Source organism: Odontesthes bonariensis, chromosome 18 (genome assembly GCF_027942865.1).
Source record: "Odontesthes bonariensis isolate fOdoBon6 chromosome 18, fOdoBon6.hap1, whole genome shotgun sequence".
NCBI classification, from domain to species: Eukaryota; Metazoa; Chordata; class Actinopteri; order Atheriniformes; family Atherinopsidae; genus Odontesthes; species Odontesthes bonariensis.
The window spans coordinates 28,193,706-28,211,916 of record NC_134523.1 but is presented as its reverse complement, the minus strand read 5'-3'; the positions used below and the strand labels follow the sequence as shown (position 1 = coordinate 28,211,916).

The 18,211-nt window shown below is 44.1% G+C and overlaps 1 protein-coding gene across 1 annotated transcript in view; it reads left to right on the top strand.

The window, feature by feature from the left end:
* atp9b (ATPase phospholipid transporting 9B) overlaps nt 1-18,211 on the top strand; it is a 69,752-nt gene that overhangs the window by 20,358 nt on the left and 31,183 nt on the right. The window contains exons 4-11 of the mRNA XM_075450489.1: nt 1,911-2,024; nt 3,605-3,713; nt 3,934-3,992; nt 5,737-5,788; nt 7,655-7,749; nt 8,464-8,544; nt 10,419-10,494; nt 15,132-15,208. Of these exons, the coding sequence (XP_075306604.1) occupies nt 1,911-2,024; nt 3,605-3,713; nt 3,934-3,992; nt 5,737-5,788; nt 7,655-7,749; nt 8,464-8,544; nt 10,419-10,494; nt 15,132-15,208 (663 nt within the window). The remainder of the gene's footprint in view (nt 1-1,910; nt 2,025-3,604; nt 3,714-3,933; nt 3,993-5,736; nt 5,789-7,654; nt 7,750-8,463; nt 8,545-10,418; nt 10,495-15,131; nt 15,209-18,211) is intronic.

The window sequence follows — 18,211 nt, the reverse complement described above, 5'->3', positions numbered from 1 at the left end:
AGCCAGAGTAAAGATTTTAAAGCTGCTGTGATGTGTTCAGATCTCTTAGTCCGGGTTAAAACTCCAGCAGCAGCGTTCTGGATGAGCTGCAGATGTTTAATGCTCTTTTTGGGAAGTCCAGTTAGAAGAGCATTACAGTGATGGAGTCTACTGGAGGTGAATGCATGGATGAGTTTCTCCTGGTCTTTTTGGGAGAGGAAACCTTTAATTCTGTTGATGTTTCTGAGATGGTAAAAAGCTGCCTTGGTGATAGCTTCGATGTGGCTGCTGAAAGTCAGATCTGAGTCTATCAACACTCCGAGGTTACCAACTTGGTCAGTGATTGTAAGGTCCCGAGTCTCAAGATATTTACCAACGCTGACCCTCTTCTCTTTGCTACCAAACAGAATGATCTCAGTTTTGTCTTCATTTAATTGTAGAAAATTCTCCTGACACTGACACAGTACATCTACTGGGCTGCAGTCGCCATGGTGACAGAGACACATAAAGCTGTGTATCGTCTGCATAACTGTGATAATTGATGTTAAAGTTCTGCAATATCTGACCCAAAGGGAGCATATACAAGTTAAACAGAAGAGGTCCAAGAATTGACCCCTGGGGGACTCCACAAGTCATGGCCTCTCGCTCAGATTCATAGCTGCCAATCGTAACAAAATGACTCCGGCCTTCTAAGTAGGACCTGAACCAGTTAAGGACCGCTCCAGAAAGTCCAACCTTCAACATTCAAAGAGAAATGAAATCACAATCAGTCCGTCAACACTTTGTTATGGGAGAAACAGTTCATTCAAACCGATACGAACACCAACGTCTGGTTTTACAGCTCATTTGTAAGTAAATGCACCGTCCGGCCCAGAGCCAGAAGCCTCTGGCCTGAGTTGGAAAGCAGTTTTCTTTGCACTCATTCTGTGTTGGATCGGCTGTGATCTCTGCTCTGAATGCAGCCATATTCACTCCTCAGCACTTCCTACAGCATCAGCTCCTCCTTTAAGTAAAACCATGTTTATTTGTCTTGTCTATTTTTATTTATTTATTTTATTTTTTTTTGCTGATCCGAAAAATGATCCGATCCGTGACTCTGATCCGAGGAACGATCCGAACCGTGAGTTTTTTGATCCGTTGCACCCCTAAGTAAAACCATGTTTATTTGTCTGCTTTCTTCACATGTTAACCGTCTGTAAAGCACATTTAATGCATCCGACTCTTTACACTGCGGGGAACATTGGATCCATCAGAGTTACTTATTAAAAAGCAAACGGTTCCATGATTAAGAGGGTCGCCTTCGGCTCAGCCCATTAAATGTCAACTGTCTATTAGAGACGTAGATATCCTCATCGATGGCGAACCAAACGACTCAATTTTCCCCTCCACCTTGAATTATTAAATACACACAAATTGAGTTTAGCAGGATGCATTTTTCCCTAAAGGTCAGGGGGCTTCATTAGCTGCAGAGCGTCGTCATTGATCCTGTTGTCTCTGATAATCTAGGACTGGACGCTGCTTTCTAATTATTGCAAACATTATTCAAAATTTGACCTTAGATGAATTCCATTCATCTAAACATCTCCCTGTTGATGGATAGCTCATTAGGAGAGGGCCACAGGTAAGTGGCTGTGAATTCCAGCTGAAACTCGTGTTTTTTTTTTTTTGTTTTTTTTTTTTGTTTTTTTTTTATTGTTCCTGAAAGATTACAATGCAGAGTTTCCCGGAAACGTGAAATCTGCTCACCGAAGACCACCTGAAACGGATGTTCTCAGTTTAAAGGGATAGTTCGCCTCTTTTGACATGAAGCTGTATGTCAAAATAGGCGAACTATCCCTTTAACATCATCTTCGTGCATCTTATTCCCTTCCTAGGACATGTGGTGCAGCCCATCCCACCTGACTGAACCTCTGTCTTCTGTTCCTTCCCAGGTTCTCTACCAGCAGTTCAAGTTCTTCCTCAACCTCTACTTCCTGGTGGTTTCCTGCTCCCAGTTTGTGCCGTCGCTGAAAATAGGATATCTGTACACTTACTGGGCCCCGCTGGTAAATACGCCTCATTTTGTCTCTCCCAGGGATGATGTCACACATGTTGCTCTGTGTTTATTTTAGGGCTGGGCAACGATTAAAATGTTTAATCTAATTAATCACATGATTTCCCTGATTTAATCATGATTAATCGCATTTGTATGCAAAATCCAAAAATTAATTCAAAAGTAGTGTATAGCTTTTAGCATTTAGTTTTATTTTAAATGTGCTGCCATATGAATGAAAGTGCCATAACATTTGTTGTGTAAACACACTTTTAACATCAGCATCTTTCTGTAGTTTTTATGTAGAAGCCTCGCTCCGCCTTCCTTCTCCATGTTTGGTGGATCCGCCGATTACTTTCTTTTCCGGTTCCGCAGCAGACAGCAACAACTTTTACAAAATAAAAGCCTGTGAGCAACAGACTTTTACAATAATAAAAGCCTGTGAGCAGCAGACTTTTACAAAATAAAAGCCTGTGAGCAGCAGACTTTTACAATAATAAAATAAATAATAAAAAAGGGTGCTGCTTGTCGTTCCCCCTCTCTCTTCCCCTTGCTTCCTGTCTCTCTGAACTCTCCTATCCATTAAATGCACAAAAGGCCCACCCCCCCCCCGTTTTTTTTTAATTAATTAAAATTAATTAAAATGAAATAAAATGAAAATTTTAAAATAAAAAATAAATAAATAAATAAAACCTGCGTTAATGTGCGATAAAATGTTTATCGGCGTTAAATAATTAACAAGCTAACGCGATAATAACGAGTTAACTCGCCCAGCCCTATTTATTAATAATCTGTTTTATTTGACAGATTCATCTTGATGTTTTTATTGCTTCAAACTTGTTCTAAAAGCTGTAAAAACTCAACATTGTTGTTGATTTATTGATCCCTCCGGTCTGAGGTTTCAGTGTTTTTATAAAGCAGCATATCAGACGACAGTCCTGTAATCTGGGCCTCACTCGGGGCTTCTGCTTTGGATCCAGTTCCTGTTATTTTTCAGCTGTTTCAGCACCGTTTCATGCGCCTCATTCATAGCTTCCAGGTTTCCATTTGAAAGATATTTGCTGATGTTAAAGCCTGAAGTGGAGATACTGATGTTTTTATTGCATCTCATTAAATGTAAATGTATTTTATTTATTCAGCCCTTTACAAACAATCATTACGATATACCAAAGTGCTTTACAGCAGGTAATAAATAAAGAGAAGAATAAGTAAAAACAATAAAAGAACAGTGAAAGAAATAAAATACAACAAAATCGAATAAGATAAGTGTCATCATACTAAAAAAAATACATACATTAAAGCCTGTGATTGTTCTCAGACACGAGTCGAATCATCTCTTCATGTGTTACTTTGATTTTAAAATTTTAACACCAACTGTTGGACTTGTTGAAGTCGCTCTCCCTGAGCTTTACTGACTCAGACTTCATTTCTAATCAGAAACGGCTTTTATTACTTCAGATTTGTCTTTAGTTTTTTATTTTCTTGGTGCTTTTTTATCACATTGCAGCTTTATAAGATTTTATAAGACTTTGTAATGTTCTGAGAAGCTTCATGACTGCATCTGAGTTGATAAGTTCCTGCTGTGTCGCTCAGGGTTTCGTGCTCGCCGTTACGATGGTGCGTGAGGCCGTGGACGAGGTGCGACGCTATCAGCGGGACAAAGAGATGAACTCTCAGCTCTACAGCAAGCTCACAGTGAGAGGTTAGTCGGGCTCAAAAACTCCCATAAACACTCCTAAACCTGTGGAAGAGTTGAAGCTGTTATAGCTGCAAAGGGTGGGCCGACATCATATTAAACGCTCTGGATTAAGTATGGGATGTTACTGAAGTTCATGTGTGTGTGTGAAGGCAGATGAAGTTTAGGTTTTCTCTCTGTTGATGCTGACACTCTTTCATTCTGCCTTTTTTCATCTATTTTTCAGGTAAAATTCAAGTAAAAAGTTCAGACATTCAAGTTGGAGACCTGATAATCGTGGAGAAGGTAAACGTTTACATCTTTTCTTGCTGAATCTTTGCATGTGAGGGTTTATAAATGAGCTGTCTTTTGGTTTAGAAATACACTACAGTTTGTTCAGGATGTGTTATCTGCATTATCTGCTGTCCCACTTAAAGCCAATCAATAGGAAAACATTAACATTGAAGCACTAAAATAACAGCGTCTCTAATACTGAGTTAATTCAAGGAATATTTTTACCCATTCAGACTGAATCAAACGCATGTTTCTATCCTTTATGGGACATTTGTCTGCTCTTTAAGTGCTTCATGCTGGTTTTCAAGATACCTTACTTTTGATCCTTTTAAAGAACATTGACATCAACAGTGATTTAGAATAAAGATGTGAGGCTGCTTAACGATTTAAGAGGCTGGTTAGATTTTCTGAGACTTTTTAACAGCATCTTTCGGTCTTAATCAAACTGATTAAACACTTTTAAAAGGGAAATTTGAACTTTCATAAGAGCTTTTTAAATTTCTGTATTCTACAAGGGGATTTTACAGTTTATTTCTCATTTATCCATTCTCACACACGCACACTCATAATAACTCATAATATGCACCCTACATACAGTATTGGCTGTGTAAGGAAAAGTCTGGTGAATATAAACAGGTTTAAATAGTTTTATTCTAAGCATCTCCCGTAGATGGAGAAATTATCATGATGGTTTCGTGTTATAAACCGGCATAAGTGAAAGAAAAATGAATAACTAAAATAAAGGATTTAAATTAAATTAGATTCTTCACATAACCTTGTTTTGCTGGCTTTAGAATTTATACAATTTTTCAAAGACCCTAAATAGGATGAAAAGAGTGCTTTAAATACAATAAGGTTTGGACGCTGGTGTGTAAATTTAGTACAATGAATATGAAACTTAGCAAATATTAATAGAATTTCTTTCCTCATTTGTGTCAGACAAAATAAAACATGCTGGATGTTCAGTTTGTAACAGGAGTCAGACATGAGAGTAGGTGCAATCCCAAAATAAATGACGTTGTTTCATCAACCCTTCCACAAAAGGAACAGTATGTGTCAATATTGATCTTGTATTTTACAAGAAGGGTCTTGACTGGATAACATCTGTGGAGCAATTTAAATGGAACTTCTCGTACCTTATTTGTTATAAAGAATTTTAAGGGCTGTGTTCAAAACTGCATACTACATACTTGCATACTCATCGATCAGACAGTATGCAGAGCGTTTACCCACAATGCATTTCGCTCCTGCCCGAGCTGAAATCAACCGGCCTGAAGCTGATTTCGCTTAAGCTCTAAACTCTGTAAAATACTGGATAAAATAAAATACCCGTTGCCTTTTATCATAGGGAAAGCCATTACGATACAATTGGTGCTTTTGTTTTGAAAACAGGAAGTGAAGCTACCCTCGTTGTAGGTAGCTTGAAACTGCCGTTTTGACAGGAAATGACGATCGGTGACGTCACGTTATGTTGCATCTTGGGTAGTTTGAGTATGAGTAGTAACCTCATGATGCATACCCAACATTTCGGAGAATCTAGTATGCATCCGGGAACTTCTCGCATACTAACTCAGAAAGTTAGTAGGAGTAGTAGGAGAAGTATGCGGTTTCGAACACAGCCCAAGTGTTCGCTCCATCATGTGACGTCATGTGAAAGCATCACATGTGCTACCGACTCATCTCTGTGTAATTATTCGCTCACATTAAAATTCAAAGGGCAGCATCTTTATTCTGGTTATTCGTCTTGTGTTTGTAGAACCAAAGGATTCCTGCAGACATGATCTTCCTGAGGACGTCAGAGAAAAATGGTGAGCATGTAAACCAGTGATACTCACTATTTTTTTTTCACAAGAGCCACATTGGCAGCAAAATCAAGGGAAGAGCCACTTTTACGACAACATACTAAAGTCCCCTTTTGCAAATATGCATTTCTACATATAAAACATCCCACAAAAAAGAAACAACACAGCCAATACATTTTCAATTCAGACCACATTTACCTTAATACTGGGATGAGCTGAAGCTGGCGTGCATGTCCTCGACTTTCTTCATGTTGTTTTTGTAGTTTGTTGTTATAATCATAGTGAGACATTCAAGATGAGCATGGTTTTTGTGCTGGTTTTTGCCCTTTTTTAATTAAAAACTGGCTAAAGGAGCTAGCGTGCTCTGCGGTCAAGTGTGACGGTGGTTTAAGCGGGCTTGAGGAGCCGCGCAATGAGTATCTCTGATGTAAACTCTCGGTGTGTCTTTTATCGAAGTGGAGCAGAATGTTGCAGGAACATCTGAGCACGATGGGACCACACGGTCAGATAATGATCATGAAAACCCTTCTGTTGAACTTGATGTGGCTCGTGACCCTGAAGTTTGACTTCTTCCACTCCTTTGGCTGATCTGACGGAGCCACCCTGTGATTCCTATGATTTAACCCCCATCGCTCGAGTGATTGATGATGCAGATCCCGATTAATCGATGAGCTGCGTCAGTCCGTGGCTTTTTTTTCTGAGGGGTAATGACAGGAAATGTTGTGAGGACATCCTTTCCATCAATCTTCGAAACGTCAATATTCTTGACAGGGAGGTGTTGATGTTTTTTTTTGTCTCTGACAGACACAGAAACGCGTCTTTTTCTACCTCACAGCCACAGTTCAGCGTTATGCGAGGAGCTCGACTGCCACCGCCGCAGAGGGAAAGCATGAATCATCCTCCTTGTGTTAATGTTTTCCATCATACTTAACCCTCCTGGGATGGTTTATAGTTGCCCTCTGCCCTCTCTGTCAGATAGTTGCTCTCATCCATCAGTCCCTTCATATGTAATATTACCTCGGATCAATACGGGTCACCGCAGCTCAAATTTTATCAGCTGTGGTGGTGCAGAGCAACCACAGAGGCTTTGTGCTCTGTATTAATGCTCCGTGGCAGCCGGCGGGCTGATTTATGACCGAGGGAAATACCAGCTACGATTAACACGTCAACATGGAGGTCGTCTTTCTCTGGCTGTTAATGAAACCCTAGAAAACGAACGTCCGGTTGTTATTTAACATGTTTAGATGTTCTGATTTTAATGAAAATGATCGTTTATAATTCTGGGATTTGGTTTTATCAAATCAAATTTATTTGCAGCACATTTCATGTACAGAACAATTCAAAGTGCTTTACATAAAATAAAAGCATTGCAGCAGGGAGTTTAAGAAGCATTAAAAATACACACTGGAAAAAATCTAAATCTTACCAAGTGTATTTGTCTCATTGAGTATCTCATTACACTTAATATAAGACACAACTGCCTAACAAGTACCATTTCAGCCAGATATAGGGACTTGTTTTAATACAATACATCTGGAATATCTTGTTAAGTGAAAAAGTCTTGAAAACATCTTGTTTTGAGTCATATTTCACATGAAACAAACTTTTTTTTTTCATTTTTCATGTTTAACATTTTTTTAGGGTGCCATGGTACAACTGGCCACCAGGACAACAGATGAAAACTAGCCTTTGGCTAACTCTGGCACGTCACAGATGTACTGTTATTGTTGTGCACTGTCCTGTTAATAAAGTTGAATTGAAATGTCCCCAAAGGCATCAAAAACAAACAAACAGTTTCTGAGTTCGGAACGATGATGGAACGGACCCATCACGACCTTGTTAACAGCGTTTTTTTTCCTCCTCCTTCTTCAGGCGGGTGTTTCATCAGAACGGATCAGCTGGACGGAGAGACGGACTGGAAACTGAAAGTGGCCGTCGGCTGCACGCAGCGGCTGCCGGCAGTGGGGGTACGTTAGGGTTCAGTGAATCTGTGGGAACAAACTGTCATTTTTTGGGTGACAAAAATAAGTAAAAATCTAAATTTGCGTGACAGCTTCTGGCGGTTCAGTTTGTTTTGTGCGTCTCGGTGTATATCTTTTATAAAGGGTGAACCACGTCTGATCTTCATCAGGATGATATATTTCCACCAGTCACTCTTCTGATCTGTAGGACAAAGTTCGATCATATGCAAGGCAAGGAATTGGGCAAAAATGGCACCAAAACTCACTTTCCATCCAAAATGGCCGCCTTCCTGTGGACGTGGGACCATGGCGGCATGAGACTTTTTTGTGCGTCTGGGCATGATGAATGAGTGTACCAGATTTCGTCGTCCCACGCGAAACTAACCCCAATGCGGGGACCATTTTTAAGCATCATAGGGGGCACTACAGAGTCAGTGAGAGACTCCCAAAAATATAAAGTTTAGATTCTTTCATGGCGTCGACTGGCAGGTGGTGCTCGCAAACTTTCACGAGTTTTCGAGCACCTTTTGCAAAGAATAAGAAGAAGGAAGAAAGAACTCCTACAGATACAATAGGGACTGAGCAGTGAAACTGCTAATAAGCTGATATCCAGAGTTTAATCAATAAGAAAAGCTACGGTGAGTGTAAGTGGTCAGATGTGGAATAACTGAGCTTCTTCTTCTTCTTCTTCTTCTTCTTCTTCTTGTGTTCCCGTCTCAGGACCTCTTCTCCATCAGCGCCTACGTCTACGCCCAGAAGCCTCAGCTGGACATCCACAGTTTTGAGGGGAACTTCACGCGGGTACGCGCTGACACTTTGATCACCTGTAACACGGATCTGAAACGCACGCTGATGGAGGATGTGTGTCGCCGTAATGTGTTGACAAGTGGCCACAATGAGTTGGTGTGTGTCCATCTGGGCCCGTTGTCTCCTCCGGCAGGCACGCCGCTTACATCACAGGCAGGTTCTGGCGGTCTCGGCTCTCCGCGGCTCGTCCTGCTTGTTGCTCAGTGATTTTTCTTTCTTTTTTTTTATTAATAGCAGATTAGTGCGGCCCCCACAGAGAGCAGAGCTGCAGCACAAAGGGGGGCTTTGTGGTCCGTCTTCACTCTTGGCCACACACCAGGCTTAGTGAGCGAGCACTTCCTGCGCTCATTCATCCTCCGCGGCCTTCCTTTGCAGAGCGTGTGCTTTTTAGTCTGAGCAGGATGGGAAAAAAAACTCGGGTTCCCACAGATCTGCAGCAAATGAACTTACCTATTTATGAGGGTCTCTTCTTTCTCTCCCTTTTCTCCGAGACGGATACGGCGGCTTTGTTACCGCGGTCTTTGTTTGCGAGGCCGCGTAGTTATGAACACCGCGCCGCGATGCCAATGTCAAACCGGTCAAGCATTTATTTTTCATGCACCTCTTCCCATGTTTGAGTGGATTGACAGGATGTGGCTGCTTAGGTATCATAATTATCATATCAGGCAGGACATTCGAGCTGAAACTGGAGCTTCGACTCTGCGCTCCTGACTCCAGCCATTTTCAGCATTTGTCTTTATTTAAGGAAGCCGGCTGAAAGGAGAGGCTCTCCCGGGGCTTATTTATCACTAAAATCTCATTTAGTTTCACTCTCTGTACCGCTTCCTAAAAGGAGCCTCTATCGCCGTGCCGAATCTTGTGAGTGTTGATAACAGAGAGTCTGTGTTGCAGCGGCCTGCACAGCTGTGTCGGGCACTTGTTTCAGTCGATGAGAAGCTCAGGTTGGACACCGCGGCAACCGTTTAATGTCACTTCTGTTCCGCTGAAATCAAGTTATTTAGATTAAATGTAACGGACGTGTTTTACGTCCCAGTTTTGTTTTTTTTCTCGTTTGTTCTGACACAGACGAAGAGCGGAACTAACTGAAGTGGTTTAATGCAGAAGTTAATTCACAGAATTTATGTCATTTTTGCTCGAAAACAAAGTAAAACAAGCAGGAGAAATGTCAGATATCAACTGCTATGATTTAGTTTACATATCAGAATTGTTCGGCCCTTGGTGGGCTCTTGGTCGGCTCTTGGTCGGCTCTTGGTCGGCTCTTGGTGGGCTCTTGGTGGGCTCTTGGTGGGCTCTTGGTCGGCTCTTGGTGGGCTCTTGGTGGGCTCTTGGTCGGCCCTTGGTCGGCTCTTGTTCGGCCCTTGGTCTGCTCTTGGTCTGCTCTTGGTCGGCCCTTGTTCGGCTCTTGGTCGGCTCTTGGTCGGCTCTTGGTCGGCTCTTGGTCGGCTCTTGGTCGGCTCTTGGTGGGCTCTTGGTCGGCTCTTGGTGGGCTCTTGGTGGGCTCTTGGTGGGCTCTTGGTCGGCTCTTGTTCGGCTTATTTATCACTAAAATCTCATTTAGTTTCCCTCTCTGTGCTGCTTCCTAATAGGAGCCTCTATCGCCGTGGCGAATCTTGCAAGTGTTGCTTTATCACTCGATCTCGGACGTATTTTACGTCCCAGTTTTTGTTTTTTTCTCGTTTGTTCCGACGCAGACGAAGAGCGGAACTAACTGAAGTGGTTTAATGCAGAAATTAATTCACAGAATTTATGTCATTTTTGCTCGAAAACAAAGTAAAACAACCAGGAGAAATGTCAGATATCAACTGCTATGATTTAGTTTACATATCAGAATTGTAAATAATTCAGATTTTAATGTCTTTCTCCTGCAGGAAGATGCAGACCCACAGATCAACGAGAGTCTGAGCATTGAAAACACTCTGTGGGCCAGCACAGTTGTTGCATCTGGTGGGTAAACCAATGGATTATGATCTGTTTTTAGTTTAAACTGACAAAATAAGATGTTTTGTGCCAGAATGAAAACATATTCAACCTTAAAAACCTTAAAAAAGAAAATAAAAAGCAGATATGGGACAACAATGGTTGAATTTCCCCCTGAATCCTCTGCAGAGGCTCATAACAGGATATATTAGAAGATACAGATGTGCAAAAGTCCTGATCAGCCTCATTTCTTTCTGACTTTCTGTAATCTTTAAAGCTGTCCTGGTCTATAATTTTTCTTTTCTTTGGACATTTTCTGCTTCTTCCCTCATCTTCAGTCCAGTTCTTGCTCCTGAGCATCTTCAGATTAATATGTTTTTTCTTTGTTTAACCACTTAACTCTGACCTATGAATCATTCAGGCAGGAAAAAGGCTCCTAACTCAAGGGATGAACCAGTGTTGTGTCCAACTCAGCAAAGAAGCCATTTTAAACTGGATCTTTAGGCACTTTGTTCCCAGCAGCCTGTCACAGAGACGCATCATTTGTTCCCATTTCTTTAGCTGAATCTGTGAAAAACAGCTTCATAGTTTCAACTTTTTTTTACATTTACGTTAAAACTGCTTTCAGTTACCAAAAGAGTCAAATTAATATAAGAAATTAAGTTTAAAAAAAAATCCTAATCCCAAAATAATGAACGTTATCACGTCTAAAAGTAGGAAAAAAACAGACAATAATAAGAATTATATGTTATTCAATATCAAGAAAAAGTAAATAAGATTAAATTTAAAGCTTAAAAAAGGAATATAAGATATAATCTAATGACTAACTATGGAACAATTAATATAAATGAAATGATTAAACTGTTTTATGCCATTTGAAATGAATAATCTAGAAGCTCTTTGTGGGTTTTAGACTGGAATTAAGATTTGTTCCCATTTCTTTAGCTGCATGTGTGAAAAACAGCAAAGATAACACAGTCTGACAGACAGAAAACAGGATTTCTGCAGCAACAAGGTGATTCCCAAAGAGCTGTTAGCTGAAAACTTGGCATATCTCAGCATGGTGTGCAGTGTGTCCTTAAAACATTTGAGGAAACTGGACAAGTGGAGGACAGAAGAAGAAGTGTCAGGCCTAAAGAACTATCTACAGCAGATGAACAGGATCTGAAAGTGATGTCCTTAAGAAAGAGGAAAAAATCCAGCAAAGACCTGACACAGGAGCTGAGAGATGCATCTGGACCTTCAGCTGATCTTTCAGTTTTTTTCTTCATCTTTAAAACAAACTTGGACACAGATGCCCGTCTCTGTTTGTATTGATTGAAGTAATTCTGCTTCGGTGTGAAGGACTTTCCCCTCATGCAGCTTTGTGATGCTCGATGAGCTCTAAGAAAAGCTGCAGCTCCTCTCACTCTGACTTCCCCGCAGAATCAGTTGTGTCAGTTGAGTGTTTGCGATGCGCTCTGTGATGGCCACATCATTGATCTGCGGTGCAGCCCTCCCCCCTCCGGCCTGACCTTGACCAGAAGAACAAACACAAACTCGCACAGGAAGCCCAGTTTAAACCGCTCACATCACTTCTGCTCGAGAGTGTCATCCCTCCTCGTGCGGTCCAACTCAACGGGCTCTTGTTGGGCTCTTGTTGGGCTCTTGTTGGGCTCTTGTTGGGCTCTTTGTCGGCTCTTTGTCGGCTCTTTGTCGGCTCTTTGTCGGCTCTTTGTCGGCTCTTGTTCGCCTCTTGGTTGGCTCTTGTTCGCCTCTTGGTCGGCTCTTGTTCGCCTCTTGGTGGGCTCTTGGTGGGCTCTTGGTGGGCTCTTGGTGGGCTCTTTGACGCCTCTTGGTGGGCTCTTTGACGCCTCTTGGTGGGCTCTTTGACGCCTCTTGGTGGGCTCTTGGTGGGCTCTTGTTCGCCTCTTGGTTGGCTCTTGTTCGCCTCTTGGTCGGCTCTTGTTCGCCTCTTGGTGGGCTCTTGGTGGGCTCTTGGTGGGCTCTTGGTGGGCTCTTTGACGCCTCTTGGTGGGCTCTTTGACGCCTCTTGGTGGGCTCTTTGACGCCTCTTGGTGGGCTCTTGGTGGGCTCTTGTTCGCCTCTTGGTTGGCTCTTGTTCGCCTCTTGGTCGGCTCTTGTTCGCCTCTTGGTGGGCTCTTGGTGGGCTCTTGGTGGGCTCTTGGTGGGCTCTTGGTGGGCTCTTGGTGGGCTCTTTGACGCCTCTTGGTCGGCACTTGTTCGGCTCTTTGTCGGCTCTTTGTCGGCTCTCGGTCGGCTCTTTTGTCGGTTCTTTATCGGCTGTTCGTCGGCTCTTGTTCGGCTCTTGTTCGGCTCTTTGTCGGCTCTTGGTTGGCTCTTTGTCGGCTCTTTGTCGGCTCTCTGTCTGCTCTCGGTCGGCTCTCGGTCGGCTCTCGGTCGGCTCTCGGTCGGCTCTCTGTCGGCTCTCTGTCGGCTCTTTGTCGGCTCTTTGTCGGCTCTTTGTCGGCTCTTGGTCGGCTCTTTGTCGGCTCTTTGTCGGCTCTTTGTCGGCTCTTTGTCGGCTCTTTGTCGGCTCTTTGTCGGCTCTTTGTCGGCTCTTTGTCGGCTCTTGTTCGCCTCTTGGTCGGCTCTTGTTCGCCTCTTGGTTGGCTCTCGGTCGCCTCTTGGTCGGCTCTCGGTCGGCTCTCGGTCGGCTCTCGGTCGGCTCTTTGTCGGCTCTCGGCCGGCTCTTGGTGGGCTCTTGGTCGGCTCTTGGTCGGTTCTTTGTCGGTTCTTCGTCGGCTCTTGGTCGGCTCCTGGTCGGCTCTCGGTCGGCTCTCGGTCGGCTCTCGGTCGGCTCTCGGTCGGCTCTCGGTCGGCTCTCGGTCGGCTCTCGGTCGGCTCTCGGTCGCCTCTCGGTCGCCTCTCGGTCGGCTCTTTGTCGGCTCTTGGTCGGCTCTTTGTCGGCTCTCTGTCGCCTCTTTGTCGGCTCTTGTTCGCCTCTTGGTGGGCTCTTGGTGGGCTCTTTGTCGCCTCTCGGTCGGCTCTCGGTCGGCTCTCGGTCGGCTCTTGTTCGCCTCTTGGTCGGCTCTTGGTTGGCTCTTTCTCGGCTCTTGGTCGGCTCTTTGTTGGCTCTTGTTCGCCTCTTGGTTGGCTCTTTGTCGGCTCTTTGTCGGCTCTCTGTCTGCTCTCGGTAGGCACTCGGTAGGCTCTCGGTCGGCTCTCGGTCGGCTCTCGGTCGGCTCTCGGTCGGCTCTCGGTCGGCTCTCGGTCGGCTCTTGGTGGGCTCTTTGTTGGCTCTTGTTCGCCTCTTGGTTGGCTCTTTGTCGGCTCTCGGTCGGCTCTCGGTCGGCTCTCGGTCGGCTCTTGGTGGGCTCTTTGTTGGCTCTTGTTCGCCTCTTGGTTGGCTCTTTGTCGGCTCTCTGTCTGCTCTCGGTAGGCACTCGGTCGGTTCTCGGTCGGTTCTCGGTCGGCTCTCGGTCGGCTCTCGGTCGGCTCTCGGTCGGCTCTCGGTCGGCTCTCGGTCGGCTCTCGGTCGGCTCTCGTTCGCCTCTTGGTCGGCTCTCGGTTGGCTCTTTCTCGGCTCTTGTTCGCCTCTTTGTCGGCTCTTGTTCGCCTCTCGGTCGGCTCTTGTTCGCCTCTTGGTCGGCTCTTGGTTGGCTCTTTCTCGGCTCTTGGTCGGCTCTTTGTTGGCTCTTGTTCGCCTCTCGTTCGGCTCTTGGTCGGCTCTCGGTCGGCTCTTGTTCGCCTCTTGGTCGGCTCTTTGTTGGCTCTTGTTCGCCTCTTGGTGGGCTCTTTGTCGCCTCTTGTTCGGCTCTTGGTCGGCTCTTTGTTGGCTCTCGGTCGGCTCTCGGTCGGCTCTCGGTAGGCTCTCGGTAGGCTCTCGGTAGGCTCTCGGTAGGCTCTCGGTCGGCTCTCGGTAGGCACTCGGTCGGCTCTCGGTCGGCTCTCGGTCGGCTCTCGGTCGGCTCTTTGTCGGCTCTTGGTGGGCTCTTGGTGGGCTCTTTGTCGGCTCTTTGTCGGCTCTTTGTCGGCTCTTTGTCGGCTCTTTGTCGGCTCTTTGTCGGCTCTTGGTCGGCTCTTGGTGGGCTCTTGGTGGGCTCTTGGTCGGCTCTTGGTCGGCTCTCGGTCGGCTCTTGGTGGCTCTTTGTCGGCCTTGATATCTGTGTGTTCCCGTTCCAGCTGTGATGGCAGAATTAGCTGCTCACATATTCACACAGAAGCCCCTCTGCATGCTGAGCCCCTCGCATCATTTTTCACACAGAAACCAACAGAAGTGATCCATCACCTTTGTCCTGCGGTCCTCTTACCACAGCTCTCTCCTCTCTCTTTCTACTCGCCTTCTCTCCACTTTCCTTCTTTTGATCTTCTCCCATTTATAACTTTTCTGCCGTTTTTATAGTTTGGGGATTTCAGGGTCCATGTTTAGTGTTTATCACAGCCTTTGCTCTCCCGTTAAGCTCATTTAATATTAATGACTCATTAATCCTCGGTAATAAGGCCACCGTAATGAATTGGCAAATAAAGGAGGTGAAGTATTGATCAGAGTTTATGAGCTTCCAAATGATGGCTGAAGGCCTGAGAGTCAAAGCACATTAAAGTCTCGTCTGCCGGCTCGAGCGGCAGCAGCTCGGCCTTATTGTGTTTCCTCTCATGCTCGTGCTGCTGCCGAGCTTCGCTTAATGAGCCGCATTACTTTTCCTTGTCTCCGTGTTTGGCAGGAACCGTGATCGGGGTGGTGATCTACACCGGGAAGGAGACGCGGAGCGTTCTGAACACGTCCTACGCCAAGAACAAGGTGAAGACATTTTCGAGTTTTTAGCTACAGATGCAGCGGAAATCTTAGTTTTTCTTCTATTTTCTGCACAACAGATGATGTAACTGGAGGGAGAGCACACTTGATATACTATAAATATTCAAATTTTACTTCAACCCATCCATGAAACACTAATTATTGAATGTTGTGGTGACAGTTGCCAGTTGGAATCAAATTAAAATGATCACCTCGATATTAAAAACATGCCAAACTGAAGCTTTTCTATGTAGGTTGGCGGATTTTTTTGATGCAGATCTTTAGAAAGCAGCTGATCGCTGACACACAAAGGCCATTTTCTACATTTATTTATTTATTTATTTTTTATTTATTTATTTAAATCTGTCCATCATTATGGCAGCAGAATTGTAATCTGAATACCGTTTAAGCCAAACACATTTGCTATGCCAAGGGAAGCTTTATGAATGTAAAGCTCCCCTTGATGCCCATCAACTCCTTATGTATTTATTTATTTATTTATTTTATTTACAATACTTAACATGTGATAGTGCCGAACTGGACCGGGGGACAGCGCGAGAGGGAGAGTGAAGAAGGGGGAAAAAAAGAACAGAAATATGAAGAGACAAAAACAATGAAAAATCATACAACCAGCTGCCACACCTGTAAAATCTGAAGACAATCTACGGCTTTTTTGGGGAATCCAGCCTTAGAGCCACCAGGAGCACCTGTAGGCAGACAAGCAGAGAACAAACACACAAACAAACAAACAAAAAAAGCACAAGCAGCAGCAATCTCATATAATACAACTGTGGATTCTACATTTATTTTAAATTATCAACGCAGTCCCAACCTAATCAAAGGCTGTTCAGTCTCTTCCAAAACTAAAATGTAATTTATATTGTGACAGCTACTCTTCATCACATGTTAAAAGCTGGATTTGGGTTTAAACCCTTGATTTTAAAAAGGACTTTTTTCAGGGTAAGTTTAAATGTTTCCTTAAAGCTGCAGAGGGTGAAACACCTGAGACTTTTCTTCTTTTCCTCTCACCTTTTATCACCAATCTATCACCACGGCGAGGTAGTTTTTCCTTTAAGTTGGGCCTGTCAGTGCAAAAGGTCAGAACAAGGTGCTAATTAACCAAAAAGCAGATTAACTAACAGAGGATTTAAATGACATTTTCAGCAGAAAGTTGATCTGGCAGAGTCCCCATCGAGCGTTTTTGTCCCCAGATGGAGGAGATTAATGAAAATTTGATGCTAAATGTAAGATTTTGCCTGGAAGACGGCAGCTTTTCAGCAGGAGGGGATATTTTTAATGGCTGTTGTCACCTGCGACGCTCTGTGAGGCGGCTGCAGCAGCGCCCTGACATCAGTGACTTTTATTAAGAACGCTGATGCGGCCGGTCGAACGGCGGGCCGGTGTTTTTTGTGTGTGCTCGACAGCTGAGAAGAATTCAATATTTCAAGGAGATGATGTCAGAAGTGCCAATATGGAGACTGGAGACATGGGGGAGAAAGTCGATACAGTGCAGCTAAAGTCAGGGGAACATTTTGGCCTGAAATAAGCTGTTGTGACATGGACGAGGACGCCGGCTGCGCCGGATCAATCTGACAGGACGTCGGAACATGGATCCGCTCTTTGTCGCAGTGTTGGACGCCGGCGATGTCACCTGACGAGAGGCCGCCGTTCAATAAAGGCTCGAGAGTGAAGTTACTGTCAAAGATCAGTTTCACTCATTTACTTCTTCTACTCCTCCGACGTTAAAGGGATAGTTCGCATCTTTTGACATGAAGCTGTATGACATCCCATATCAGCAACATCTTGTCTGAACATTTTCTTACCCCCTGCTGCGTCCTGTGAGCAGAGTTCCAGCCTCGTTTTGGTGTTGATGAAGGTAGTCCGGCTAGTTGGCCTGAATGACATCAATGTATTTTTACCCACACCCTACCTATTTGATGTGTCACTTTACCAGGATGAAAAGATATGCAAGATGCTTAAAATACATTTAAACGACAAGCAGAACATGCCAGAAACTGGCTGGTCATTAAATTCAGTGCCATGAGTACTTGTTACTGAGTAATATGTAGGTTCACCCTGTAGTATTGAAAGAAATTACTTTATTTATCTAAAAGGATCGACATCTGAGCATCGTGTCATGAGCAGAAATGGTCACAATGCCTTTTTACGGGCTTACCTGTGCTTCACATTTGCACATTTGCATCACATAATGGTTCTCCAGGAAAAAGTCAGACCTCATAATCTCTTGGCCCTATTTTCTCTCCCTTCCTATCACTGCCTGCTGTGCAGGCCGTGCAGACCGTGATACGAAGGGAGAGAAAATAGTGCGTTGTGGCCATTTATGTTTGTAAATCATAAGTTCTATCAATTTAGTTTTCTTTGGGCAGTTAGAATATACTTTAGTTAGTTTGGAATCAAAATCTGTAATTCATTTTTAGGGACCGAGCAGTGAAACTGCAAGGACCCTATTGTATCTGCAAGGTTTATTATTTTTCTCCGTTATTCTTATTCTTTGCAAAAGGTATGCGAAAACTCAGGAAATTTTGCGAACGCCACCTGCCAGTCGACGACATGAAAGAATCTAAACTTTATATTTTTGGGAGTCGCTCATTGACTCTGTAGCGCCCCCTACAATGCTTAAAAATGGTCCCCTTAATAGGATTAGTTTCGCGTGGGACGACGAAATTCGGTACACTCATCCATCATGCCCAGACGCACAAAAAAGTCTCAGGCCGCCAATGTGCCACGTCCACAGGAAGGCGGCCATTTTGGATGGAAAGTGAGTTTTCGTGCCATTTTTGACCGATTCCACGCCTTGCATAAGATCGAACTTGTGCTACAGATTTAATGCTACAGACTTGAAACTTGGCCAGGTTACTCTTAAGACATGGAGGGAAAAATTCATTGGCCAACTTTTTCAAAACTTAAAGGCCGTGGCGACGCCTCAAAGTTTGATGACTCGCCATCACTCGCCACGAAAAATTAAGTCGCTTATAACTTCCACATACA